At 54.9% G+C, this 27444-nt stretch overlaps 1 protein-coding gene across 3 annotated transcripts; it reads left to right on the top strand.

The window, feature by feature from the left end:
- Positions 1–176: 176 nt before the first annotated feature.
- RBPMS2 (RNA binding protein, mRNA processing factor 2) lies at positions 177–26951 on the top strand. Of its 3 annotated transcripts, none has more exons than XM_043920468.1 (8): positions 177–339; positions 16264–16341; positions 16901–16939; positions 17682–17744; positions 18056–18206; positions 18694–18842; positions 25462–25531; positions 25956–26951. In XM_043920468.1, the coding sequence occupies exons 1-7, from the start codon at positions 238–240 to the stop codon at positions 25522–25524; spliced, it is 645 nt and encodes a 214-aa protein (XP_043776403.1). In that variant the 5' UTR covers positions 177–237; the 3' UTR covers positions 25525–25531; positions 25956–26951. The 3 variants fall into 3 exon arrangements, with proteins under 3 accessions (XP_043776403.1, XP_043776402.1, XP_043776404.1); XM_043920467.1 differs by having other exon boundaries at positions 183–339; positions 25799–26951; XM_043920469.1 differs by lacking the exon at positions 177–339 and adding an exon at positions 400–1041 and having other exon boundaries at positions 25799–26951.
- Positions 26952–27444: the final 493 nt, after the last annotated feature.

Here is a 27444-nt window from a genome sequence, read left to right as displayed (position 1 = left end):
CCCCGCCTTGGCGCTGAGCCCCAGAACCTGGCCCTCCACAGGTCCGACGCTGGGAGGGAAGAAGGAGACTGCGGACGGGGGCTGGATGGATAGATGGGGGGTCGGGGGGGGGGCGGTGAAAGCGCGCCGGACACCCATAACCCCAGGTCAGAGTTCAAAGCGGAGACTCCTTCCTGAAGCCGACAACCCTGGAGTCCCGCCTCGGGCGCCCCCTCGCGTGGGGCCGCCGGGGTGAAGATGACGAGGGAACGAGGGAGCGCGGGGCGCTTGGCACCCAGCCCCACCTCCGGCAGGCTGGGACGGCGCGGTGCGCGCGGTCCCTTTAAGAAAGTTCGCTGGGTGAGTTCATCCAAGTTTAAAAACTCGTGGTGGAGACGGGAAGGGGGAAAGGGAGAGGGAGAGAAAGGACGCGGGAGAGAGGGGGAAAGCCCCGCCGGAGACTGGCGCGCCGCAGCCCCGGCCGGGGCGAGCCCGCAGCGCGCGGCGGGGATTGGCTGTGCGTTCCCTCGGAGACCGCGGCGAGGGCGGGGGAGGGGCTGGCCGGGCCCCAGCTGAGGCCGGTTCCGGCCCCCGGCCCCCGCCCCCCGCCGCCTCCCGGCGCCCGCCCCCCTCCCCCGGCGCCCGCCCCCCGCCCCGCCGCCGCCGTCGCCGCCGCCGCCGCCGCCGCGGGCGCACTCGCCGGTCGCATTGAAAAGGCGGAGGCGGCGGCCGCTCCGGCTCCGCTCCGGTTCCCGGTGCCTCCCCACGCCGCACCCCCTCCCCGCCTCCCGCACCCGCCAAACTTGATGTGACCCCCCAACCCGACGCGGCGGCTGCCCCTCTCACCGCCACCCCGCCCCGCACCCCCGGAGCGCACTGCTCACCGCGCCCCTCCCCACCTCCTCGCCGGGGCCGGGCGCCGCGCTAGCCCTCAGCGCTCCCTTCCCCTCGCCACCCCCGCCCCACCCCACCCCCCGCACCATGAGCAACCTGAAGCCGGACGGCGAGCACAGCACCGGCGCGGGCACCGGCGCGGGCTCCGGCGGCGCCCTGGAGGAGGAGGTGGGTCTGCGCCCCCGGGAGCGGCCCGGTGAAGCGCACGCGGAGGGGGGCGGGGGACGGGGCGCGCGCGGCCCCCCGCGCGGTCTGGCAGCGGCTCCCGGCGCCTTCCCGCCGCTGCCCTTCGGCCGGGGAGGAGCAGCCCGTGTCCGGCGGGCGGGGGCGTGCGGCCTGGACTACCCCGCCGGGCGGGCATTGTCTCCCCGCCCTCCCGGGCTAGGGGCGGGCAGCGCGCCGGCCGCCGTCCGTGCGTCCCGCGGTGGGCGAGCTGCGCCGCGTCCGCCCCGCGCCCGCTGCCGGCGCGTCCCTCGTTCTCCACACTCCGCCCGGCTCGCTGTCCTCTTCCGAGGCGCTCCTCCCGCATGGCCGGGACTCCCGCCTCGGCTGAGAGAAACTGAGCGCGATTAGCACGGCGGGCGGGCGGCACGCTCACTCCCTTGCACTTTCCCCCCTGACCCCTCCTCGTGACCTTGGAGGCCTGGGCCGGCTGCGCGGCACCTTGGTTCACTAGAGTTGTACTCATGGCGGGATAGACGGGCTTTCTTCACGGCCCCAGAGCCTGGGCTTTGGCAAAGATGTCAACTGACTGATTTGAGAAGGAGATGCCTAAAGACTCTCAGTCCCGGGTTCTCCTCTGTCGGATTTTGCCCTGGCAGCCAAGCCAGGACCCCAAAGCTGGCCCCGGTGGGATTCTACAAGGAATGTTCACCGGCCACGTGCTAGGAGGAGGGTGTCCGAAGGCTTCGTGGAATCACCAGCAGCTGGGTAGTTAATTGGATGTGGCAAAACCCGGGAGGGTGTGTCTATACGGGATGGAGGGGTGGGTGTGTGAATATAGCCTTAAGGCTATCATTGAATGGAGACCAGAAGCTTGGCCGGCGGAGACAAAACTGGTGTGGATAGGAGGCAGGCTTCGTTGCTTTTTCTCTCTCTAGAGGGGCCTCTGCTGTGTCACTCTAGGGTCAGGAGACCCTTCCTGCCTTGTCCGGCATGCTCTTGCCCAGGAAACCAAGGGCCAGTTATCCACCCTGAGCTCCCTTCCCTTTGGTCTCGGGGAGAAACCGCAGAGCCTGTGGTGGGGGTTGGCGATGCTGCCTGCCTCCCCTCCAGTGGTGCCGGCCTCCGTGCTATAGGTTTGGTGCAGAATGGCGGCGGTGGCCGGGCTGGGCTGGGCTCCTCACTGTGGGAGGGGTGGAGGGAGGGTCACAGGGCTAGCTCCCACGCTTAGCAATTCAGAGGCCTGGTGCCAGCCCCAGTCCACCAATGGCATGACATCTTGAGAATCTAGGTCTAGATCTCGCTTTCTGTGGGGAAGGAAAGGCGGAATATGCAACCCTTCACTACACCAGAGGGTCTGACATCTGTCCACGAGTGTGGTGTGGGCTGGTGTTCTTTTGGCTTCTGAAGGCCTTCTCTGTCTTGGACTTTGATGCTGACAGGCTCTTGGCTTTGAGGACCCCATCCTGACCTTACCTGGTTGTTCAGAGTCTCCCTGAGAGTTGGGGGAGGGTGACAGGGTTGCTGTGTGTGTGTGGTCTCTACTGAAATTGTCTATCTCCTGTGAAGCTGGACATGGACCCAGAACCACTTCTGCTGGAGAGTTGACTTCAGCAAGGATTTTACCCTGCCTGAGACCCTCAGACCCACCCCTTTGAAGTGGGAAGGGTGAACCATGTGGCCAGTCTAAAATCTTGGAGAAATCATTTGAGGTACTGGTCACTTTTTTCTAACTAGCTTTTCTGAGAGAGAGGGCAGAACCCTCAAGAAGTAGAATTTCTCTCCTTGTGGGCAGAGGTGGGCTATAGCCCTGCAGTGCTTCAGGGAATCAGTGCAGTTGGTGCTGGGGAGGGTAGGGAGCATGAGTTCTTGTTACTACAGAGGTCTAAAACCAAGGGCCACAGTGGTCTCTTGGAGCCCCACATCTGCTCTGGTCATGTAAGCACGAGAGTCGGCCCCTTTTCTCCGGCCAAAAACTGTTCAGCCAGGGTTCCATCTTAGATCAGTGGTTTGAGCAGCAACTGGACACATTTTCTTCAGCTTAGATGCCCCCTAGGTAGGCAGTTTTGCAACCCCCAAGAGCCACCATTGGGGAAATCCACCTTAGCAGAGGTGGTTCCTCTCATGGCTGACCTAGGCTGGCTCTTCCCAGTTGGCTATTGGAGATTAGCTAAAGCAAACCTAGGAAAGCAAAGACGATGTGGCTGAGCAGGTGGTTGTTAGACCTGGAGGGATGGTAGAGGCATTCCGAGAAGAGGGAATAGCGCATATAAAAATAGGGGTGGACTGTGGAACCTCATGACTTGTTTGGGTGACTATGGGGAATTTACTATGTTGAAGTAATGCTGGGGGCCACAATATGAACAGCCTGAGATCATGCAGGCTTGGGAGGAAATCGGCATTTTTCTGTCACTTGGGAAGGAGATGTGTTAGAAAATCAAGTGTACCTTTCAATTTCAAGGCTATACTCTCCCCTGGGTGTGTCTTGGCTGGTGCCTGAGCTCCCGGTGAGGATATACCACCGCACAAGAACCCAGCTCAGGTTGGGCTTGCCTCTGATGCTGCCCAGACCCAGACCCAAGCATTGTTTTGGCTTAATGATTCTTGAGGGATGGCTGGATAGTTACAGTGTTTCTGGGGAAACATATATTTGGTTTGAAAGTATATTCTATTTTGAAAACAGAGACTTCACTTTCATAATACAAGGTAGTATTAAGTTACAGTAATTATTCATTGAGGGCCCCCTATGAGGAGGGGGATATTTGGAATCTTGGGGTGGGGGTGAGGCTCAATTTTCTAAAAGTTAAAAAAGTTTTAAGCCAGCTCAACGGTTACAGAAAGGCAGGGTTAATGGTGGCTAAGGGAGCTACAGCTTGACCTGAGTCTTGGCCCCTCCGTGTTCTCCATCCCCATTTTTGTCCTTTGCATCCACTAAAGTTGGGTCAAAATTGCTTCCTGCAGGTCTGGTACCCCAGTGTCCATCGTGTGTCCCCTAGGGGTCTCTTAAGAACCAGCTTGGTCCCTAGCCTCTGGCAGGATAGGTCAATGTTAGCTCTCAAATGAGTGAAGGAATTTTAGGGTCCAGTGTGTGGTTTGGGCACTGCCCCCTTTCTTTTTTCTGCCATCAAAAGTATTTGCCAGGATCTGGGACATCTTGGTGCTCTGTCTGAAGACTTTCTAGGGGATAAGGAGAGGGAAACATCTATGCTTCTGGGCTTTTACCTGGAAACAGGACCCAAGCAGGTCAATCCAGACAGGTTCTGGTAGATCAGACTCCCCTCTGCCCTGGGGATTGCTGGGATGTGTCTCCTCTGTTCAGATAACCTAATGGAGAGACTGAACTATTTGCAGTACTGTGAACCCATATCTTAGTCTTTATAACAGGTGTTGTTTTGAACATTTGACCATTTTAACTCATTTCACTCTCATAACAGCGCTGTGACGTACTTATTTTATTACAATGTTATAAATGAGGAAGCTGAGACACAGGTTAAATAGCTTTCATGTAGCTCGTAAATGTTTGAGTTGGGGTTTGAACCCAGAGTTTGCTTTTAACACACTCTGCTGGCTCTTCTGTTTTATGTTGGGGGTTTGGATGAGGCTTGAGGGTGGAGAGGGGAGAGGATCTGCATCTCAGGCTCTTTAGGGCTGAGCTTTAGGTGATTACAGGGTCCCAAATAGAAGCCCAGGGCTGGCTCCAGACTAGTTCTCTTTGAGTTGGTCACATCCTGAGACTGGGTGGTGGGAGCTGTCAGTCCCTGCGGGAGGAGCAGTTTATCACAGATGATGTTTAGAATTGTTATTGTGTGGTGATAAAAACCAGATCAGGTGAATTCTTTACAGACAGTACATCCCCCTTGTAGCCTGTGCTGGGGCTGACCGCCTTCACCTCCCAACCCCTTGATTCCCTGTTGCTTTGGGCATCTTAACTTAAAAAAAAAGAGGGGGGTACTTCAAGTAAGTCTAAAGTGACTGCTTTTCATTTGGGAGGCCTTTCTCTTACCTTTCTCTTGGGTCTCCTTATCTCCTCTTTCCTTGTAAGTGGCCAGCCTGACTGGTTCACCCCAGTAAGAACTAGCTTCTAAGTATCATTCAATGTTTGGACATTCTGATTTCTCATCTCCATTTCTGGGGTGGAGCAGGGCAGAGGAGGCTGGCCAGTACTGTAACTGGAGACAGGATATGAACCGTGCAATGTTTTGTTCTGCTCTTATGCTCTCTACCCGTTTGTTGTTGTTGTTGTTTAGTCACTAAGCTGTGTCCAACTCTGTGACCCCATGGACTGCAGCACGCCAGGCTTTCCTGTCCTTCACTATCTCCCGGACTTTGCTCAAACTCATGTTTGTTGAGTTGGTGATGCCATCCAACCATCTCATCCTCTGTCATCTCCTTCTCCTCCTGCCATCAGTCTTTCCTGACATCAGGGTCTTTTTCCAATGAGTTGGCTCTTTGCATCAGGTGGTCAAAGTATTGGAGCTTCAGCTTCAGCATCAGTCCTTCCAATGAATATTCAGGGTTGATTTCCTTTAGGATTGACTGGTTTGATCTCCTTGCTGTCCAAGGGACTCTCAGGAGTCTTCTCCAGCACCACAGTTTGAAAGTATCAATTTTCAGCACTCAGCTTGCTTTATCTCCACCCATTTATCACACTGGTTCTCCAGAGAGTCCTAGAGGTAGAAAAGAGGAGTCCTCCCACCTGCCCTGAGGGCTGAGCTCCTGGTCCAAGGCCATCCATCTCGGGTTACCAAGAGCTCAACTAGAGTGTTGGGTTCTGGCCGCACATGGTGGCCCCCAGCCTCTGCTCAGCCACTGATTTTGGGCAGCAGCAACATTTGGTAACGTGTCAGTTCTCTGCCATCCCCTGACCCTGGCTGCCTCAGAGGGGACCTCACACCCCAGGCACAGTGTGAGGACCTGAGGCAGAGCCAATCTCCTATACTTCAGAAACCACGCTTCTGTGAGATGGGAACTGCAGACAGCCCACAGAGCTTCCTATGCCGAACCCTGTCTACTGCCTGCCCAGGGACCAGCATGGCCTCCACGCTTTCAGCTTCTTTCCCTATTCCATCGTTGGATGGGAAGAATAAGTTTACCCGTGAGGTGTGTCAAGGCTAGATGGGTGGCAGGATCGTTGAGTCCTCCATTCCTGAAGAGTCTGCTGGTGGATCCATCCATGTTGGGTGCCTCCAGAGTACAGCAGGGGCTGGGTGTAGTCGGAGGGTCTGTCTTGGCCCATCAGTCATTTACAGCCATTTAGAGCTGACTGAGGACAGGCCGTGGACTGTCAAATCATCACGGCTACCTGTATAGTTCTGACCAAGGCTAGCGCCCTCAAGGAGAAAGGACAGGGCCTGACCTGAACCATGCCGAGCTGAGTGTCCTGGCGTCTCTACCTCCTCCTCTTATGTGGTTGGCCACCCTCCCTCTTCCCAAGTGAGTGGTTTGTTTTTTTGTGTGTTTGGAGCTTGGCATTTTAATTAGGAAATATCTGGAGAAGTTTTTGGAATAGGACCTGAAACCAGTTTGTGGAACTTTTGTTGCTATCACAGCTGTGAAGAACTTCCACCCAGACTGGTCCCTGTTCTCATGTGTAGCTGCAGCTATATATGGGCACGACTTAGGATAGAGGGGTCCTACTGTGTTGGAGAAAGGGCAGCTCCAAACTAGAATACAGGTTCTAGAAGCGTTTCCATCCCTGAACAGAGACCCTCTCCCGACAGGAGCATCCCTTTAGGAAACTCATCAGACTTCATCTGCCTCAGTCAGGTGGGGTACCGATGTGAAGGGCTCAGTGCTCTGTGTTCAGATGCATGGTGCCCTGCGTTCAGTGGATTAACGTTACATGGTTTAAGGGTTGGAGGTACTGATTTTGGAGCTAGGGGAAGGGCATGGGATTCCCTAGGACAACTCCTTGAATCTGTGGGGTGGTGTGTAGCAGTGGTGATACCTGCAACCTTTGCCAGCTACAGGGTCAGGCAGTAGACAGGTATTGGCTGAGCACACAGCAGTAAGAGGGACGGGGTGGGTGGATGGCACAGGGGGTGAAGGGAGCCATGCCCGGAAGCTTGGTGCTGGAGGCCCTGTGAGCCTGTCTTTCTGAGTTGCCTCTGAAAGCATGGTCCTCTGGCTCTGTCTGGAACCAGATGGAAAGCAGGCCTGGCCCCTGCCTCCAGCCAGCCTGGGAGCATGGAGTCTGCATAGTACAGTTCATGCTGCTTGGTTGGGTTCCCTAATGAGGTGCAGAGCAGGGCTCGCAGCAGCTGTGACCAGGTGTGTTCCCACGATGAGGAGCCTTCCATTCTTGGGGCTAGAAATAGCTTGGACTGTAAGGTCCAAAGCTTTATTTAGGCCGTCTTAGTTCCTCCCGCCCTAACTTCCCAGGCAACTTGGAGTTGACCCCCAGCTCGGCCAATGGCTGGCCAGGCACCTAATTCCTGAGCTGGTTTCCTCACCTGTAAAATGGGCCTCTCACTCTGCCTGTTACATCAGAGGCCCTTCAGGCTCACACTCCCATGGTAGGTGTGAAAGAAGTGGAAATTACAAAGTGCTGCCCAAAGTAGGGCCTTAGAGCCAGGCCCTGATTTGTGTGATTTGGGGCCGGAATTGTCAGAGGAAGGCACAGCGCTGTGGAACAGCTCCCAACCTTGGACTTCTCCCCAACAGGTCAGACTGTGGTGACTTGGAGGTGTCCTTGGTGGGGACGGCTGGAGGGAAGCTGGGCAGCGTCCTAGCTGGGAGCTGAGCAGCCCTGAGCTCCTTGGAGGACACGGGAGGCCCTGGGGTTCTGGGAGCGTGTGTGTTTGTATCTGTTTGCTCTTCTGTCTGGCTGTATCTGCTTGCTCTTTTCCCCGTGTCCTTGTTCAGCCCTTATAAGTCCTGGGTCTGCGGGCCATGTCACCACATTCCATCCACCTCTCGTCAAGTGGCCCCACTGAGAGGGACTTATTTCCCCTGGGAGGGGTAAGAGCGACCTACCAGTGCCAAGGCTAAGCACTGGACGCAGGCAGAACCAAGCCCCACCCCACCCCCGACACACGTATACAGCAGAAAAGGCCCAGGCCCCTGAGATCTCTGCAGGGGTACGGTGCCTGCTCTGAGGTTTCCATTTGGCAGCTGCAATATTGCCCCAGCAGAGAGACCCCTCTGAAACCCCCAGGGCCTGGCTTCCGGCATCCTGCTTTCTCACCCTCTCAACCTCTGTCCCCTTCTTTCCTGCTTTCCTTGCCATCTTGTGGGCAAAAAGGAAGGCGTAGGAGCCCTGAGCCCATGGAGGACAGTGCCCGAGCATCACTCGGAGACTCCATCACATTCTCCCCTTCCCTGGTTTCTTAGAAGGTCAGAGCATGAAGGGCCCTGAGTCTAGCCCACCCTTCCTCTCTATTGCTGAGGCAGTGGTGAAGGCCTTGAAGCCACTTCCCTGGCCGCAGGGCTGGGACTTCAATCAGGCTCTTTGATAGTTGGCTGGAGGCACTTTTTCTTTTGTTTCCGTGTCAGCTCTGTTGGCCGAGCAGGAAGCTGAGCCTGAGTCTTGTGTCTTGGTTCTCAATGGTTCTTTTCCCCTTAGAGAAGCCAGAGCTGACCTGGGCGTGATGATGGGCAGTGGACGTTTGCAGCAGGAAAACTGCAAGCTTTATATAATGCAGTCTGAAGTTCATAAACTCCCGTGATCTGGCTGGTAGGGGCGGTAGTGAGATGCTGGAATGAGGTGTCCTGGGCTTCTGGTTGGACTCGGGTCTTCCTGAAGCTGTGGGGGGCCCTGCTTTACTCCTAGCTCCTTCCCCACTGCACAAGGCTGCTCCCACTCAGCCACTGAGAGTTGGCAGTCTTTCCTTTGATTTCCCTATATATATAACTTACTGTTTAAGACTAACCATGGATCCTCCAGAGGAACCTCTGTGCTCCCCCAGTCATCCCTCTGCCCTCCTAGCTCAGATGCTGAAGGCCACTTGTTCTGGACACCTAAGGCTGACCCCCACTGGGCTCTGAGTGGGTTGGTGGTGTGAGATCAAGGTCTGCCAAAGAGCCTTGACTTGTGAGCTGGGCACCCAGGGACACTGGGGTACTTCTGACATGCTCGGTGACTTGGAGCAACTCCCTGGACCTCAGCTAAAAATAAGGTTTCTTCCAGCTCAGAGATTCTGCATTTTGGTTGCTGGAGAGGGCTGGGAGCTGGGGAAGGATGTGGGAGGGGCTTACGAGAGGCTTGTTTTTCCCCTGTTTGGATTTCCCTCCTCCCCCACCCGCTTCTGTATGTGGTGTTTTCCATCCAGATGACACCAGGAGGGCTCCCTGTGCTAAGCAGCAAGCAGGCAGGGTTCAAAGCTAGCAAGATGTTTTGATGGAGTGGACAGTTGAAACAGTTCCTTTTCCGAACTGGATTCTAACTATCAGAGTTGGTAAAGGATTGCTACAAGGAATCAGTTTTCAAAAAGTGTTTTTTATCTCTTTGGTGTGATGTTTCTATTGCCCAGAGTCAAGCTTCCTAGCCTTGTGAGGCAGAGATTTGCCTAGAAGGCACGGGTTCACGAGTTCTCTTCCAGTGAGTAGTGTTCCTGGTGGACTACTGGGATTTATTTGGGAGTGGGGGAAGGATGGGGGTGGCCCTGGTATTTTCTACCTCAGCATCCTTTCTGGACAAAGATCTGGGCCCCAAACAGGGGGTCCCCAGAGTCCAGGGTGCTGTATCAGACAGTACAAGGCTGGGGTTTGGAAGGAGGCTGTCTTGTCTTTTGGAGTTAAAGGATAAGGGGGTTTAATATCCAAGGATGAACGACTGTTTTGACAGCAGTGTTTACCCCTTTCATCTCTTGTAAAAGCTGGCGGGGACCTCCCTGGTGGTCCAGTGGTTAAGAATCTGCCTTCCAAAGCAGGGGATGCGAGTTCGATCCCTGGTCAGGGAGCTAAAATCCCACATGCTGTGAGGCAACTAAGCCCGCAGACTGAAACTAGAGAGGAACCCGCATGCTACAGCTGAGACTCAACAAAAGAAACTGGTACATATAGAGCCTATCCTCTCAGCCACAGTATCGCTCTGCTGCCCTTACCTGGGAAGCTGAGTGTTTATGCTGTGAATGAAGGTGGAGCAGTCAGGCCCCGGCCTGGGCTGACTGAGTGTGGGGTTCCCCCAGCTAGGGCAGGATGACTTCGGGGAGTAGCCTTGCGGACCCCACGCCCCCATCCTATCCCACATGGGGGCTTTCCTCCTGCAAGGCCGCGCCCCCCCCCCCCCCCCGCCCCCATGTGGTCTGGGCCCTGTGTGTGCCTCAAAATAAGTCTGATAGGGCTCCCTGGTAGTCCAGGGGATAAGAAATCCTCCTGCCCAGGCAGGGGACACAGGTTCGATCCCTGGTCCGGGAAGATTGCACATGCCACAGAGCAACTAAGTCACGTACCACAACCACTGAAGCCTGTGCACCCTAGAGCCGGCGCTCCACAGCAGGAGAAGCCACCGCAATGGGAAGCCTGTGCACTGCAACTAGAGCGTAGACCCCACTTGCTGCAACTAGAGAAAGCCCATGCATGTAACAGCGACCCAGCACAGTCTTAAAAGAATAAGGCTAAAAAAAAAAAAAAAAGAATAAGGCTGAGGGTGGAGGCCCCCACTTCCTGTGCCTTCCTCCACCCCTCCCCAGAGCATGGGAGGAGGGAGGAGCAGGCCAGAGGTCGTTGGGAGCTCCGTGGACCCGAGGTCTGGCTCTAGCTGGAGGAAAAGGGCCCAGACCACACAGGGAAGACCGAGCCCGCCCCAGGAAGTCTGCCCACCAGTGATAGCCTGTGGGCTGGACGCCCTGGCTCCCGGCAGCCTGAGGGAAGGATGGGCAGCAGGGCTTGCTTGAATCAGCAGCCTCGGGAGCCCCATGCCATGCTGCCTGGGGACACCGTTGTGCTGAAGGTCAGCCTGTTGCCTTACACAGGCCCGGTGCTGGCTGGGGCCTCCAGTGAGTCTGCTTCTGACCATCATGAAGGCCGTACACCGTGTCTGTGATGGTCCTGTGTGGGGACACCTCTCTGGCCACATTCCTGGTCTGTGTTGAATTTGATGCTTCCAGCAGGTTCCTCAACATGTGTCTTCTTTCACTGGCCTCATTGAAAAAATTGCTCATTGTTTCTTTTTTTGGCTGAGCCACGAAGGTTGTGGGATCTTTAGTTCCCTACAGGGAACTAAATCCTGGCCCACAGCAGTAAAGGCGCCAAGTCCTCACCACTAGGCCACCAGGGGATTGCAAAGGATTCCCTATCTTTTCTCTACCCCTCCCCAATCACTACCTTCTCCTCCCTGTTCCAAACTTGCCTTCTAACTGTGCCAAGGATGAGGCTGTGGTCCAGCATGATCTGCTGGTACATGCCACGAAAGTGACCATTTCAACAGGACCATGGTTGCTTTCCATGTTTCGTGGCAAGAGAGGTGTTCTCTTGGCTTGTGTGAATGCTTTTGGAGAGAGTGAGTGTATGGAAGGAGAAGGGCCCAGGTTAAACAAGGCTGGTGCCTTCCAGCAGCCTGGGATTGTGTGAGCAACCCCTTATACTTCCTCCAATTACCCTAAAACATTTTTGTGTTGAAAGTGTTGGTCACTTAGTCGTCTCAGACTCTTTGTGACCCCATGGACTGTAGCCCTCCAGACTCCTCTGTCCATGGGATTCTCCAGGCAGGAATGAATACTGGAGTGGGTTCCCTCGCCCTCCTCCAGGGGATCTTCCCAATTGAACCCAGGTCTCCTGCTTTGCAGGCGGATTCTTGTACCATCTGAGCCACCTGGCAAGCTTTGTGGAATGGGCCATGGGTTCTTTGGTTAATCTTTCCATCTTGTATCAATGGCCGTTGGTCCCTGACTCCTTGTCCATGCTTGACTCTCTGCTGAATGTTGTGTCCGATTGTCGTGAGGCTGGCACTAGTGATTTGCGTGGAGCAGTGGTCACCAATGCTGGCCTGAGACCCAGGACTGTTGACCTGACCTTACAGAAGTAACTGCATGTGTCTGTCCCTGCCAAACCTAAGGATCCTGACGGTGCCATTAGATTGCCTTGTCAGCTTCCTATTCTGAGCCTCAGTTTTGTCATCTGTAAAATGAGGTTGTTGAACTAGCTGATCTTCAGTGTCTCCCACCTTGGATATGAGCTCCCTGGGGAAGAGGAGCACTAAAGAATCCAGCGACTGCCTAAGGTTGTCTCCCGTACGTTCCTAGCCCCAGTCTGATCTGGACCTGATCCAGCCTCACTGTTGTTGAGTTGCTCAGTCTTTTCCTTCTCTTTTGTGACCCTATGGACTGTAGCTTGCCAGGTTCCTCTGTCCATGGGATTATCCAGGCAAGAATACTGGAGTGGGTTGCCATTTCCTTCTGCAGGGGATTTTCTGGACCTAGGGATCGTATCCGCGTCTCCTGCATTGATAAATGGATTCTTTATCACTGAGCCACCAGGGAAGCCCCCCAGCCTCCTTAGGCTTATAACTAAATGGCCTGCGGTACCTGACAGGTGAGGTTTTTGTGCAGGTAAATGCCAAGATTATCCGAGCCCTAAGTGAACAAGCATGTTGTTGGGCCTCTCCTGTATGCTGGGCATAGAGTAAATGAAGTGTGCTCGTCATCCTGGAAGGTAGATGATATCCGTGTTGCGCAGATAAGGAAACTGAGATTGGAGCAATTCAGCAGCTTCGCCAAGCCAAGCATAAAGCTGGGATGCAAACCTGGTCTCGCTAACTAAAGCCTTTCCCATTTATGGCATCACTCTGCTATGCTCGGCCACATTCATCTGTGGCTGAGTCCCTTTGGAGGGACCGAGGGGTGTAGAGATGGGGGAGGTCTGAGGCGTTGAGCCTGGCTCTAGACACCTTGAAGGATAGGAAAGTTTTGAGACTTGTCTCCTGTCTATGGGTTTTGGAGTCCAGGTGAGTGCAGACTGGTAGGACCAGTAAAAGACCAGGGGGTCTTTAAGGGCCTTCATAAGACTTGAAGGAAAGTGGGGTGAGGAAATTGAGGGATCTGAAGGGTGGATGCCCTTTAGTTAAGGAATGAGGAAGGGGCGGGCTGTGGGGCAGCACGAGCAGCTGCCAAGCAGCGGGTCTCTGTGGGTCTTTGTTGGGGACCTAGGGTCAGTGGGCTGGGGCCGGACCTGACGCAGTTGGAGCAGCACAGCGGGTAGGTGGGCGCCGGAAACTCTGTCGTCTCGACATGTGACCGGCCAGTCTGCTAAGCTCATGCTTTCTGTCACTGAAACGTTGCCGTCATCCTAAACAGGCACTGAGGGAAGGGCCTGGCTACTGGAAGATGCATGGCAGCACCTGACCCATCCTTGGGGCTAACGAGGCTGCCCAGCCGCGGCTCCCTCTTCCCCACAGCCAGATGAATGGCACGGATGGCTGAATCAGGGTTTCCTGGGTCTTACCCAGCTCTGCTCCAGACTTTCATGAGCCCTTTCTGGGGCCTCAGTTTCCATGTCTGCAGAAGGGGACAGACAGAGGGCACGTTATTTGCTGGGGTGTCCAGGGTCAAGTAAGAACCAAGGAGAGCATGCAGGTTAGCCTCCCAGCAAAGGGTCTGTGACCTGGCAGACGGGGGCCCACCACCTAACCCATCACGGCTTTGACCTTGGCTTGCTTTCTAAGGGGTGATGGCCCAGGACAGGATGGGACCTGTATTGTATCCTCTAGAACCTAAAAGATGAGAAGCAGAAGAAAAGAGTCATGTAGCCCAGAGAAGGCTGGAAACCAGGGTCTGAGCTGGGAATGAGGGAAAGATCCCCCGTACTTACTCCCGTCTGCTTCCTCAAGCAGGAAACTTTGTGCTGAGAACTTTCTATTTTAGGGGTCCTCTGGGGAAGTCTGGCCAGAAAGGAGCCATTGGAGGAAGGATTTAAAATTAGCCGGGGTGAGATGGGTGGCCCCTGGGGAGGACTGAGGCAGAGGTTTTTGCTGCGAGGCAGCTCTGGTTCTGTGTCTTTGACCCAAAGTCCATCCCATCATCCTGGGAGGAGGGAACGGGGCCCTGACTGGCTTGTGCACTTTGAGTCCATTCTCTGGGGTAGGCTGAGCTTCCAGTCTGGGTGAGCAGTTGGGAGGGAGACCTGGGTTTTGAGTCCTTCTGCCTTTAAAAAAAACAAGCTGCGTGACCTGAGAGAGACATTTCTGTTTGGGGGTTTACATGTAAATGAGAGGCCTTTCATCACAGGGCAGAGGGGTGTCGAGGACAGCTGCCCTCTGGAGTCCAGGAGCTCGATTGAACCCTCCTGGAGCCTGGGCTGTCTGGTTTCTACCAGATGTTTCTGGAACAGGGCGGTGCTCAGGAGCTGTGTGCGCAGGGACACAGCGGCCAAGGGCTGTGAGGCATAGGGAAGCCTCATCCCCGGCCCAGAAGCAGAAGTGTGTGTGGCGAGGGAAGGCATCACTGAAGGGGACGGGGGTGTCCAAACTGGCAGGGGATTCTGCTGGAGTTCTGCTTCTTGGCTGAAACTCATGTGAGAGAAGAAGCTGTCCTTAACCCGTTCTATGAGCTGCGGGCTTGGAGCCATTCCCGTGGGGTGGGGTGGGACCACTGGTTACACAGCGGTTCCTGTCTCTGTTGTTGACACATGTGTCGTTGGAGAGAGAGAATGTGTGTGTTGGGTGTAACTTTGCCTGACTGCTCTGGGCTCCTGGTTTACGCCATTGTCTCCAGAAAGGCTACGGCCTGGGTTCATCTCGCAGGCTGTCATCAGAGCAAGGAAGTTCTCTGGTGCCTTTGGAGGGGGATGTGGCACATTAAAGGCTTTCAAGAATAAACCACGTGACGGGTAGGTTGAGGCATGTGAAAGTGTTAGTCGCTCAGCTGTGTCCTACTCTTTGCAACCCCATGGACTGTAGCCTGACAGGCTTCTCTGTCCGTGGGATTTCCCAGGCAAGAATACTGGAGCGGGTTGCCATTTCCTTCTCCAGAGGATCTTCCTGACCCAGGGATCAAACTCAGGTCTCAGACCTGCATTGCAGGCAGATTCTTTACCATCTGAGCCATCAGGCATGTAAACTTGTTCTTACTTGTCAGTGATGAGTTGAAGACTTACTTTTGGCTTCATGGTATGAGATGCATGCGACTTGCAACAGGAGTTGAGGGAATTCCCTGGCAGTCCAACGGTTAGAACTCCTGAGATTTCACTACTGAGGGCAAGGGTTCGATCCCTGGTCAGGAAACTAAGGTCCCGAAAGCTATGCAGCCAAAAACAAAACAGGAGTCAAGTGTATTGGGAAGCTCTCCTCTTTCGGATTTTTCATTACTCAGGAAAGCACAGTTTTAAAATGTTTTTAATGGATCTACACTCTGGAAAATCTCCTTCCCTTGTAATAATTATTGGCTGATCTGATCTTGCTGGCTGCATTTAACCAGCAGAGGTGAATTAAGAAGGTTTTCCCGCCAGTCCTCTCCTGATCCACCGTTCAGGAGGTCAGGTTTGCCAAACCTGAGTCACGAGATGGGCACCTGGTGTTGAGACCCAGCTTCACCTACAGCTTGTAACTTTGTTGAGGGCAAGGCTTGAAACTTACACCATCCTCTGCCTCACTAGAAGCTGGCAAGATCCTACTCATTCTTCGAAGTCCAGCATCATTGTTCCATCTCTGACTCCTTTCCTAAGTTCCTTATTCAGTAAACATTTAGTACCAGCACCCTACAGAGAGCTGGGCAGAGAAGCAAGAACACAACACATACCCGGCCACTGAAGAGCCTACATCTGGCTTAGAAAGCAGGAAGAGATGGATGTGAAAATGCTGGGCCCTTTGATGAAATCACTCCAGGGCATGGAGTTTACTTCTTTGCCTCCCCATCAAACCAGACAGAGGCTGTCTCCCCCAGGGGTCCGTGGCATCTTCTGAAAAATATGTATGTTTCTACCTGTGCTTTTCTTGGAGGTCAGAGACCATAGCTTTCTTCAAGGCTCAGAGGGGTCCTTGGTCTGTGCTCTCGTTAAACAGGGCTGTCCTTGGGGCTGTTTGGCAGGGGACAGTCTGCACAGAGGTGCTTGGCTCGTGCTTGTTGTGACGCCTGCAGGATGAATCCAGAGAGAGGGGAGGGTCCAGAAAGGATTCTGAAAGATTAAATGCTGTCAAACTCGGGTGCTCATTTGCCTCAGCCTCTAAAGGAGGCTCAGGAAATCCTGAATTCTTCCTTCAAACCCTGGAAGGATTCCAGTTCGTTTCCTGAAGGAGGAGGCGTCATCCTTGTTCTCCTGTAAGCCTGGTCCTCACCACCGTGGTCTCTTCCCCAGGTCCGGACACTGTTCGTCAGTGGGCTCCCTGTGGATATTAAACCCAGAGAACTCTACCTGCTCTTCAGGCCGTTCAAAGTGAGTCTGGACCCAGCCACCCATGGGCAGAGCCTCGGATGGAGGAGAAGCATCAGGAATGAGTCCAGACCCGAGCTGGGCAGCAGGAGAACTATTAGAAGCTGTGATTGCAGACCTGGCTCTCTGCCCTGGTTCGGCTGACTCACATGTGGCTTGTTGTCATTTGCTGAGCCCCTCTGAGCCTCTGTTTTCTCATCTGTAAAGTGGAGACAGTAGAACCTCAGTAGACTTTGCCATATAAGGAATCTTTGAGATTCAGCGTGGCATTTTCCATTTTCGGATAAGAAAAAGAGGGGAGGTCTGAGCTTCCGGATGACAGGCCAATGGAGCAAAGGGGAATTCCTGCACAAAAGGATGAATGCAGCTGCGTGATGCCCACCCCTTGTGCTAGGCTGTGCAATGAGGGCTGAGGGTGCTCAGCAGGGGGTGGAGGTCTGGGTGGGTCGCCTTTGGGCGGGAGAAGAGAGAGTGAGCTGGGGAAAGGTGGGGCTGCAGGGTGGCTGGGGTAGCACAACAGAGGCGTCTGACCTTCCCTGTTAATGATCACCTCTCTTTGCAGGGGTATGAAGGGTCCCTGATCAAGCTCACATCAAGACAGGTAATTTCTCTCCAAGATTTTTCTTCCTCCCAGCCCTGACCGACTACTGAGCTTGAACCTAAGCCAGTTCTCTTGTCCTCAGTCTTGAAGCATCTAGCAGCTGATACCTGCCCCCTGTCATCCTGGTCCTGTCCTGGGCTGATGAAAAAGTAGCCTCCTTTGTAAAAGGATGAAAAAGTAGACAGGTTCCCTCTCCTTCCGGTCAGCTCCTGGTCCCCACTCTCTAGCCATTGAGAAACTATAGTGGGGCTGGAGGCTGAGGACCATGGAGGTGGTGGCTGTGCCCTGGCTTCTAGTGCCAGGAGTTCTGGGGCCCAGAGTCTTTAGGGGCCGTTTGTGGTCTGGACTGAACCTTGGCAGAATGAAGTTGGAAAAGTTTTGAACCTGTTGCCCCTTGATTGAACCTGGATCCTTCCCATGCTCTTGATATATCAGTGTTCCCTTCCTTGCTGGGCAAAACAGTAACACTAAATTACCTGCCTGCATTAAACAGCAACAGCAAAAGAGCGGGTGACGTTCCATGCAGTGGGGTAACGCTCTATTGGCATCATTTCCCAGAAAGGGGTACCTGGGTGGAAGAGTTTTGGTGCCCAAGAACCTTTCACTGTTCTTCCTATTGAACATCAGGAGGATATGGACAAGATTTTTATATATATATATATATATATATTTGTTTTGTTTGCTTGAGGGGGAGATGCAGTGTTGGGAGAGATGCAAGGGTATTCTCTCTTTTTCCTACTAGCCTGTTGGTTTTGTGATCTTTGACAGCCGGGCAGGAGCAGAAGCAGCCAAGAATGCATTGAACGTGAGTAGATGGAGAACAGGCCTTTCTCCAACCCACAGACTTCTAGACAGCGGGATTTCTGTTGTGTCTTCCGCAAACCTTCTTCCACTCCACACCTAAGGAAAGGGCCCGCAGATGTATCATCCCCAGCCTTCCTGGGGCAGAATCTCTGGCTTTACCATCTGTGCCAAATGCCACTCCTTACAAGGCCCAACCAGCGTGTCCTCTGTCTTGGCCTGTGTGGCTGAGTCTTTCAGGATAGATCATGGGGGCTGCAGTGGACAGTCTGGGTCCCACAGAGTAAAGCCTCTCCCTTCTTCCTCTTCTCACAGGGTATTCGCTTTGATCCTGAGAACCCGCAGACCCTGAGGCTAGAGTTTGCCAAAGCCAACACCAAGATGGCCAAGAACAAGCTAATGGCTACACCAAATCCCACCAATGCTCACCCTGCCCTTGGAGCACACTTCATCGCACGGGACCCCTGTGAGTGGCACTCAGCGGCCATCTGCTGCCTTCTACCTGGCAGAGCTGGGGGCCCTTGTGGATGAAGTTGCATGCAGAAGGCACCCCTGAGGGAGTGGATGCTCACCCCCTTTTCCAGGAGCTTCTTGCACCCACCGTTACCCATGCCCGTGGATCCCAGGCTTCCTTCCACCCCCACAGCCTTTGCTGCACTTTAGCCTGAGCTCCTGAGCTCCTGAGCTGTTGGTTCTGCCCAGCTTCCTCGCAGCCCGCTCTGATCCTCTCGGTTGAGACGAGCCCATCTGAGGGCTTCTTGAAGCAGACAGGATGCTTGCTAAGCCTGGCCAAGTTACTATGGTTTCTTTCCTAGAGTCTAGGGGTCCTTTGGGGGAGCTGAGAAGGGAACCTCATGTTCAACGATAGCACTGGGTACCCTTCTCTACTCGGAATGGGGTGGTGCAAGGGGGAGCCAGCATTCTGATGATGGGGGCTCTTGTCTCTGCTGCAGATGACCTGATGGGGGCCGCTCTGATCCCCGCATCCCCGGAGGCCTGGGCCCCCTACCCTCTGTACACTACGGAGCTGACCCCAGCCATCTCACATACTGCGTTCACCTACCCAGCCGCCACCGCTGCTGCTGCCGCCCTGCATGCTCAGGTAAGCCTGGACGGGACAAGCAGGATGGGGGAGAAGGAAGGCTCTGAGCTGGCCAGGCTCCATTCCTACCTGGCCATGGACCGCCCACCTCCCCAGAGCTGTCACAGCACTGCTGCTTGCTTGATAGTACCTTTGGGGTTTGGGATGTGACAGGGGGAGGAGAGGATAAGCTGTGAGGCCACGTTCAGGCTACGCTGCTAACACAGAGTGTGAGAACTGCCATGGGTCCACTAGACACCTGTGGGCAGGCTATGCCCATTGTGTCTGTGGTGATAGAGTGTGGTCCCCGGGCCCAGAAGACTCGCCTCTGCCTCCTCCTGTTTTCATGAACTCCAGAAAGCTCTGAAAGATTTGTCTGGATGTTTTTGTTTTTTCTTACTCATCTGGAAATTAAGAATAGTATTATCTGCCTCAGGTTGTTGTGAAAATTAAATGTTAAGACATGTGAGGGGCTAGAATTGCACCTGGAACCTCTGAGGTGCCCGTTGGTCATTTGCTCTTGTTCGCTGAGCCTGGACACTCTCCAGGCTGGGCGGAAGATGCAGCCAGCGCTTCTGGGCGTGGAGGGTACAGCTGGGCTAGGAGGGCTCTATGCTTGCCCAGTGCCACGCCGGGTACCAAGCGAGGTGGTCAGCCCTCAGTCGTGCCTCAGTGCCGCAGAGACAGGAGAGCTGGGGTGCGTGGTGAGCGCACCTGGGCCGCTCATCAGCGAGGTGAGCAAGCTGAGGCTCGGAAAGAGCAGCTTGGCTGTTGAGAGGTGGGGAACACAGGTCACTTGACTGGGGCAGTGGAAGGAGATGAGTGGTTCAAGGATATGAGAAGCCAGGATGGAGGGTTTGCAGAAACTGGAAGCTGAGATGGAAGGATTTGGGGGGTCTGCTTGCGGGAGGGCCAAGTGTGTGTCCCATCCCAGGCCTTTGAAGGACTCACCCAGCCCCAAGGTGGAGGGCTCAGATTCCCTGGCTGCTACCCTCACAAAGAGTCCCCGGGCCATGGCTGCTTGGGTTGAACGAGGGCAGACATGTGGTTGCCGTTGGCAGTCTCCCCAGCTGTGTACCACAGACACTGGAAAATTGATCTAGGCCGGGAGGTGGCAAGGCTCTTCCTCTCCTGGGCACTGTTTGGGGATTGACCGCAGACCAGCACTGTGGTGGGCTCAGAGCCGTGAGTGAAGATAGTCCTCTGTGACCTGGCGGAGTGCAGAAGGTGGATGGTGCTCCCCACCAAGCAGTGGGGTGGGGGGGGGTGTTAACTGCAGGGGCCCCACGAGACCTCTGATCCCAGCTTTGCCACTAGTTGGCCACCTGATCTTCGGCAGGTGAGTTCACCTCTGGGCCTCCATGTGGTCCTCAATCTGCAAAACGAGAGGGCAGGACCAGATTGGGTGGAGAGCTTCTGCCCCTGTCCGCTCTGAGATGCTAGGCCATGACCACATGAGGCAGAGTCTGGGAGCCAGGACAGTCAGAATGTCGGATTATTCAGGAGCGACATCGCTGCCCTTTTCAGGGTGGTGCCCCCAGCTGGCTGGGAGTGGTGTGCTGTTCCTGTTCCTAAGCTTCTCTGCAGCAGGACTGTGTGCCTGCCTCTCGTTTGCCTTTCCAGCCTGCTCCCTCCCTCCCCATACCCCGTGGCTGCCTCCGTCTAAGCCCTGTCTCTCTTTCAACACCTCTGTGACCTTGTGCAATTTTCTTGACCTCCCTGTGTCTTCATTTCTTTGTGAAATGACAGTCTTAGCTCCTTTATAGGATGGTTGGTAGCCTGTAAGCATAGAGGGAGTGCTGATGGTTATTATTTAACATTCCTGCTGGCTCAGGTGGTAGAGAATCTGCCTGCAATGCAGGAGACCTTGGTTCGATCCCTGGGCCAGGAAGATTCCCTGGAGAAGGGAATGGCTACCCACTCCAGTATTCTTGCCTAGAGAATTCCATGAACAGAGGAACCTGGCGGGCCACAGTCCATGGGGTGACAAAGAGCTGGACATGACTGAGCAACTCAGCACATTTTAATGTCATTACTGTCTGATTCCCCCCGGTCACCTCTGAGGCTAGAGGACTCGTTGTGCCTGAGCTCCTGTCACCTTGGGCCCCTGGGAGTGGGGTGAAGGCCACCTCGCAGGATGGTGGCTTTTTTCAGGAGGCAGCCTGAAGTGATTGGATCAGGTGGTGACTAGTCCGGGTCCCGCTACCTGAGTTCTCTGCACAGCCGTGTCCTTGACAGTAACACACACTGTCAGGACCAAATGCAGTAAAAGGCCTGAAAGCATTTTCTTCCTTCCTTCCCCTCTCCCTTCCTGGCTGCATTGGGTCTGCATTGCGGTACATGGGGTCTCCAGAGCCCTTGGGCTGGCCCTGTGGTTTGTGGCTTGTGGGCTTAGTTGCCCCACAACATGTCAGATCTTAGTTCCCCAGTCAGGGATCGAACCCATGTCCCCTGCATTGGGAGGCGGATTCTTAACCACTGGACCACCAGGGAAGTCCCTAAAAGCATTTTCTAAGTAGTAGCACTTTCTCTTAACTTCCAAGAGCCCCCTCCCTGCCCCCCCTCCCCCGATGGTGCTGCCCCAGCGGTGGAGGTTGCAAATGCCTACATGAAGGAAGTGGACACTAAGGAGGTTATTCTGAACTCGGAGGATCAGTAGCCTGCATTTTTCTTCCCCGGGGGTAAGGAGGTGATTTGGAGAGGCGGCAGCAGCCAGTAGACAAAAGAGGATGAACACTGGTCCCTCCATTCTTACCCCAACATGTACATCCTGACCTCCTGCCCTCTGCCAGCAGTTCAGCCTGAGTGAAACTGAACGGGGTCCTCGTGTAGTTGTGAGGACAAGACCTGCAGGAAGAAAGGGGACAAGCTAGATGGTTCAGGCCTGAATCTGTATTGGCATGAGTGAGGCTGTCTTGTTGGACCTTCTGATCATCTTGATAGAAACATCTCCTTTCAGAGGCTTTGGGTGGCAGGCGCACGCTAGCGTCGGGCACATGAAGATAGATGTTGGCCTAGAAGCAGGGTTCTGTGTGTCCCCATGCATACCAGGGCCCTCCCAACCTGGACTTCTTTTTCCATTTCAACCTGAGGATAGGATCTTTCACTGTGGCCCTTCTCTCCAGCCCCCTTATACTGGCTCAGCCACTTACTGATGAGTTACACAAACCCCCCTGCCTCTCTTTTCTTATCTGTATAATGGAGATGATAATAGCATCATCTTCAGAGGGCTTTTCTGAGGATTAAATGCACTTAGTGTGTGAAAACCTCTAAGAACAGCATCTGGCATGTGCCAGGTGCCTAAGCATTAAGCTGTTAGAGCTCTGCATTCATGAGGAGAAATAGATAGGGCTTTTTCTCTTTTCCCTTTGCTGCTCCCCAAAATATCAGCACTTTTAGTCCTTAGACTTGGTAGGTGGTTGGACACAGGAGTGTAAGTAAATCCATGGGTATGAACCTTTCACACAAATTACATATTTAATCATTTTAGAACTAAAATATCGGGACATGCTTCCATGTCAGTAAGTGTAGATCTACATTCTGGCTGTCCTGCCATCATGTAAGTGTGTCTAGCTCACTGTAGATGGCAGGCAACTGAGGCTGAGGCTGTTTACACTTTTTCTTTTTGCGCTGATAGGCTGTGCTGCCATGGATGCCCTTGTTCACACCTCTCTGGGCACCTGTCCTGCTTGTTTTCCTTATCATAAATTTCCTAGAACTATCACAAGGTCAAAGTGTAGACCTGCCGGTCTGGGTTAAGTAAGACTGGGTACTGTTGAATTTGACTGCACCACGTGGCATGCGGGATCTTAGCTCCCCAACCAGGGATCAAACCCATGCCCCCTGCAGAGGGAGCTTGGAGTCTTAACCACTGGACCACCAGGGAAGTCCCAAAATTGACTTTGTGATGAGCGAGGCTCCTCTATCTGTTGGCTGTTCCTATTTCTTCTCATGTGGATTCATCCATTCGCCCACCTTTTGGTGTATCTTCTCTGTCAGTCCCAGGTTTGGGGGAGGACTGAGTGTGCGCCCCCAATTCCTTTGTTTGGTTGCTGCTCCTCTTGGAGCTGTAGGCATTCTGGATGCCCATGCCCTGTCCCTGTGGGATGGCCACTTAGGACTCCCAAGCCCCCTCTGAATGACTGGAGGACCTGAGAGCGGACTGGCCTCTCGCTCCCTGCTGAGCTGGCCGTGACCCCTGAGCCTGAGCTGGGGCTGGAATGGACCGTGCTTCTTGAGGGACCTGGACCACCAGCCTCCCCAGGCATCTGAGAAAAGTGGAAGCACAGCGCTTCAAGGACATTCTGTCCACTTCAGTGGCATGGCCATCCCGAGCTCAGAAATGAGGGCTTTCCTCTACTTCCTCCCCGAGGAGGCAGCGGCTATCTCAGGCTCTGGAGTGCAGGGCGCAGCACCTAGTGAAGAGGGATGGGCCGGATGAGGCAGGCTTGCTGCAGGGGCCCCTCAGCAACCACTGTGGGAGGAGGCTGGGTTGGAGGCCTCCAGGGTCCCTCCTACATCTGATGCTCTCCCAGCTCCAGCCCTGTAGGGCACTCAGCCTGCCTTGAGCTTCTTTGATGAGGGGCTGCTCCAGCCGGAGGTTGGGTGAAGGGTGGTGGTTTGGGCTCACTAGGGCTTCCCCGAGCTGGACTGGCTGTAGGCTCGCCCTGTGGCAGCGGTGCTGGTTTCCTCGTCGTCCCTCTCTTGGGGAATGAGCTCTGGTGTCCAGCTGGGCTTCCAGCTGGGAGGGCAGCCCACAGCTTAGCAAAGGGGAAGAGAGGCTTCCTCCCACTCAGCTGTCAGCCAGGAAGGGAGGGAAGTGCTTCCAGATGTTTAAAAGACAGGAGAGAAAATAAGGTGGCCTCTGAGACTGGATGCCTCCACGAGGCTCTTGACCCTGTCCATGTGATGTGGGTCCTAATCCAGGTGGTCCTGGCAGGTCAGGGTCAGCCGTGTGCTGGCAGCAGCGGTGCCCCATCCTTGGAGCCCACAGTGTCCTTCTGGCCTTGGGCAGGTGGCCTGGGACCCAGTTGTGCCATGTGCCGAGTGTCCTGGCACCTCCGAGGAACCAGCGCCAACTTCCTACTGAGCACGGGGTGGTCCTGAGCTGTACAGAACAGCACCTGGAATTCTGAGGGGGCACAGGAGCAAGTTCTCAGCCGCCAGGTAGCCTGGCGTTGCTTGATGTCTTCTCTGCTTACGGCGGCGGGGACTTCGGCAGCCAAGTGGGTGCTGGGCCCGACTGTCCAGTTTCATGAAGATTGTTTCTGTGCCCAGCTGCTACTCAGTTTCCTCCCCAAGGGGTCTCCTGAGCCATCCCTCTCTTTCCTAAGAGAAGCCTGGCTCCCTGCTCTGAGCTCTCCTCCCCCAACCCCTGACTCGGGGCCCTGTGCTGCCCTGCCCCCACCCTCCTAGGCAGCCAGGGGCAAATGTGCTGTCTGTGACTGGGGCAGGCAGCCTCCTCGCGATCTTGGCTTGGCCCCCAGCACAGCTCACGATCCAGACTCTCGGCCGTCGGAGAAGGGCGTATGTGTCGTTTCCTGGCCTGTCTCTGGGAATCCCGCTTTGGGGCCACTGCTCTGTGGGGCCTTCTGGCAAGTCCAGGGTTGAGGTTGCTGGCAGGCTCAGCTGGTAGGTTACAAATCACTAGAATTAGGAGTCTTGTAATGGAGGGGAATGGGCTTCCTTGGTGGCGCAGTGGTAAAGAACTCGCCTGCTGGTGCAGCAGGTGTGGGTTCAATCCCAGGTGCGGAAGATCCCCTAGAGAAGGAAATGGTAACCCACTCCAGCATTCTTGCCTGGGAAATCCCATAGACAGAGGGGCCTGGTGGGCTGTAGTCCATTGGGTCACAAGAGTTGGACACAACTGAGTGGCTAAACAACAATAATGATGGAGGGGACAGGAGGGGTGGTGGATGGGTGTGGAAGCATCAGCTGGGTCACAACTGTGACTTCCTGGACTCCTACGAGGACAGGACTCATATCTGGGAGTCCTACCCCTTGGAGACCACACAGACTTTGGTTTCTAACGAGGTTTTATGTTCTATCTTATCTGATCCTTGTGGACACCCTGTGACTTCGTTGTTGTTCAGTCGCTCAGTGGCATCCGACTTGTTGCAGCCGCATGGACTGCAACACACCAGGCTTCCCTGTCCTCCACTGTCTCCCGGAGTTTACTCAAGTTCAGTCACACCCTGTGGCTTAATCATGTCTGTTCTGGAGCTGTGAGGACACTGAGACTCAAAGAAGTTGAGAGAAAATGTGTTCGGCCCCTTCCTTGATGTCAGGAGTCCCACACTCCCCTGGTGAAGGGGGATGGGCAGACTGGGGCCCGCGCGCCCCCCACCCGCCGCCGGCTGCCAGGACTGCTCCCACTGCTGCCAGACTCAGTGGAGGAGCGGGAACACCTTTGTGACCGTCCTCTCATTTGAACCTCCATCCTGTAGAAGAGGCAGGTCAGAAGGCGCTCTCCCATTTTGGGGATGAGGAAACTGACACCCAGCGGTGAGTAAGTGGCCTGACTCCGCCATCAGAGACAGCGCCAGGACTCGGACAGGGGCACGGAAGGCCATGTTTCTCGGGCTCCCCCGTTGAGTGAAGGGACTGCTCGGCCAGCTCCTAACCTTGGCTTCTCTTACAGGTGCGCTGGTACCCTTCCTCTGATACCACCCAGCCAGGATGGAAATATCGGCAGTTCTGTTAGTTCTTCAGTAAGTGCTGACTCTGAGACCAGGACAGAGAGCCTCCCAGAGCCCGGCCTCCTGCAGGGCCACGGCTCCTCTGCCCAAGTCCTGGGGGCTCGCTGGTGCTCACCCGACCTGAGCTTGCACCGGGGACACTCTGGCTGGTTCTCCCCACTCCCCCAACCCTGCCACCCACTACCCTCCACCTGGCAGCCTCCTTGCAAGGGGGTGGGCCTGGGTCCTGCCCCAGTCTCCCCCTCTGCTCACGGCCCCCTCTCTCCCCCCTCCCTCCAGGTCTTGTCACCACAGCTCGAGGCCCCGGGGGGAGGAAGCCGCCCTTAGCGCCCCCCGTCCCCAGGTGGCCCTGCAGAGCTGCTGCTGCTGCCCTCCAAAGACTGTGAATTTTAAGCCTGACTCAGTGGACTGTTTTCCTTCCTCTCTTCCTCTTCAGCCCTGCCCTGTCCCGCAGCCCCACTCCAAGGCCTCACAGCTGGATTCAGGGGCCTTCTCGCTGGGACCCCCAGGCCCAGCGGGGAGGCCTCCCTGGGGACTGAGCAAGGCCCGGCCTCCAGTCCAAATCTGCTTCCGTAGCCCCACCTCAAAGACACGAGGCGTTTAATTCTGCATGTTTTCTGGCATGAATTAAGACACTTAAACTTGTGTATATGTGAGTGTACAGTTTGTTCTCACATTGGGTCACCACGGCAACAAGGCCTGGCCACTAACAGCTCATCATTCCAGGTCCCTCTCCCCACACCCCTGCCCTGCACCACCCGGCTTCAGTGAGGACCAAGCCCCGCAGCCAGTTCCACCCGGTGGCTGGCACCCCACCACCACCACCACCACCCCACTCACTTCCAGGCTGAACAGGAAGGACCACCCAGCCAAGACAGAACATTTTCCTGGTCATTTCAAATCAGGGTCCTCTGTTTTCTCCTCCTCAGATGGGCCAACAACCATTAAGAAAATCCTTTCTCTGCCCCTTTTGCTTACCTCTCCCCGGCACACCCCACCCCTGCCATGGCTCCTCATTCTTTCCAAACTTTGAAACCAACCGAAAAAGTGAAAGTATTTTTGTACCCTGTGTAACAAAATATTTATGCAACATAAAGGATTTTTTCGTGTGTGTGTGCAATTAATTATTGAAGAGACCTTGTCCGCCTTGTCAGATAAGTTTAACGTTTTCATTTGAGGCATGAAGAAGAAAAGGGTTTCCGTTCTCCAGCAGTGAGCCTTAGCGTCAGCCATTAGTTTAAGAAAAATGAAGGAAAAATTGTGCAATTTTTTGTTTCATGAGCACATCAGTGCTTCGCCTTTGGCCGCGGCCGCGGCCGTCTTGCCGTTTTCAGACTTGGGAGACGAGGTGGCTGTTGTAATTGCTGAGCCTGTGAGAATGTGAAACTGGATAATATATGAAACGCAAAATAAAAGAAATCATCCAAAGTAACTGCTCTCTGACCTGTGCTTCCTTGGGTTGTAGACGGCCGTCGCTGGGCGCAGCCAGAGGACAGGTGCTGGGGGCTCAAGGGGGAGGAGGCAAGGCAGGCCTGGGCCCCGGTTCACGTGGCCTCTCCCTCCTGCCCTCTTGTGTGTGACTTGAGTCTGCAGAGGAAGTGACCTTCCAGGGGTCATGCAGCAGGGGCCCATGTGTCAGCCCAGCCCGTGTTTAATTAATTCATTCTTTGCTTTCTGGTCTGAGGATGGGGGCGGAGACTCCCTGCACCCAGGTTAAGCACCCAGATGGGACCTTCGTTGTTTGCGATGGTGTCTTTTCAGCCCTTGCGTAGAGGAGGACTGTGGTTTGAGAGCTTGGGCTCCTGCGGGAGTGTCCTCGGCATGTGTCATGTCTCTGTGCTAGAGAAGCAGAGAACCCGGGAGTTGGGCCTGGAAGGGGTTAAGCCCTCCCATCCTGCAGGCTCCCAGCTGCAGCTCCCATTCCT

Source organism: Cervus elaphus, chromosome 12, assembly GCF_910594005.1.
Source record: "Cervus elaphus chromosome 12, mCerEla1.1, whole genome shotgun sequence".
Lineage (NCBI taxonomy): Eukaryota > Metazoa > Chordata > Mammalia > Artiodactyla > Cervidae > Cervus > Cervus elaphus.
This window is presented reverse-complemented; position numbering and strand designations above follow the sequence as displayed.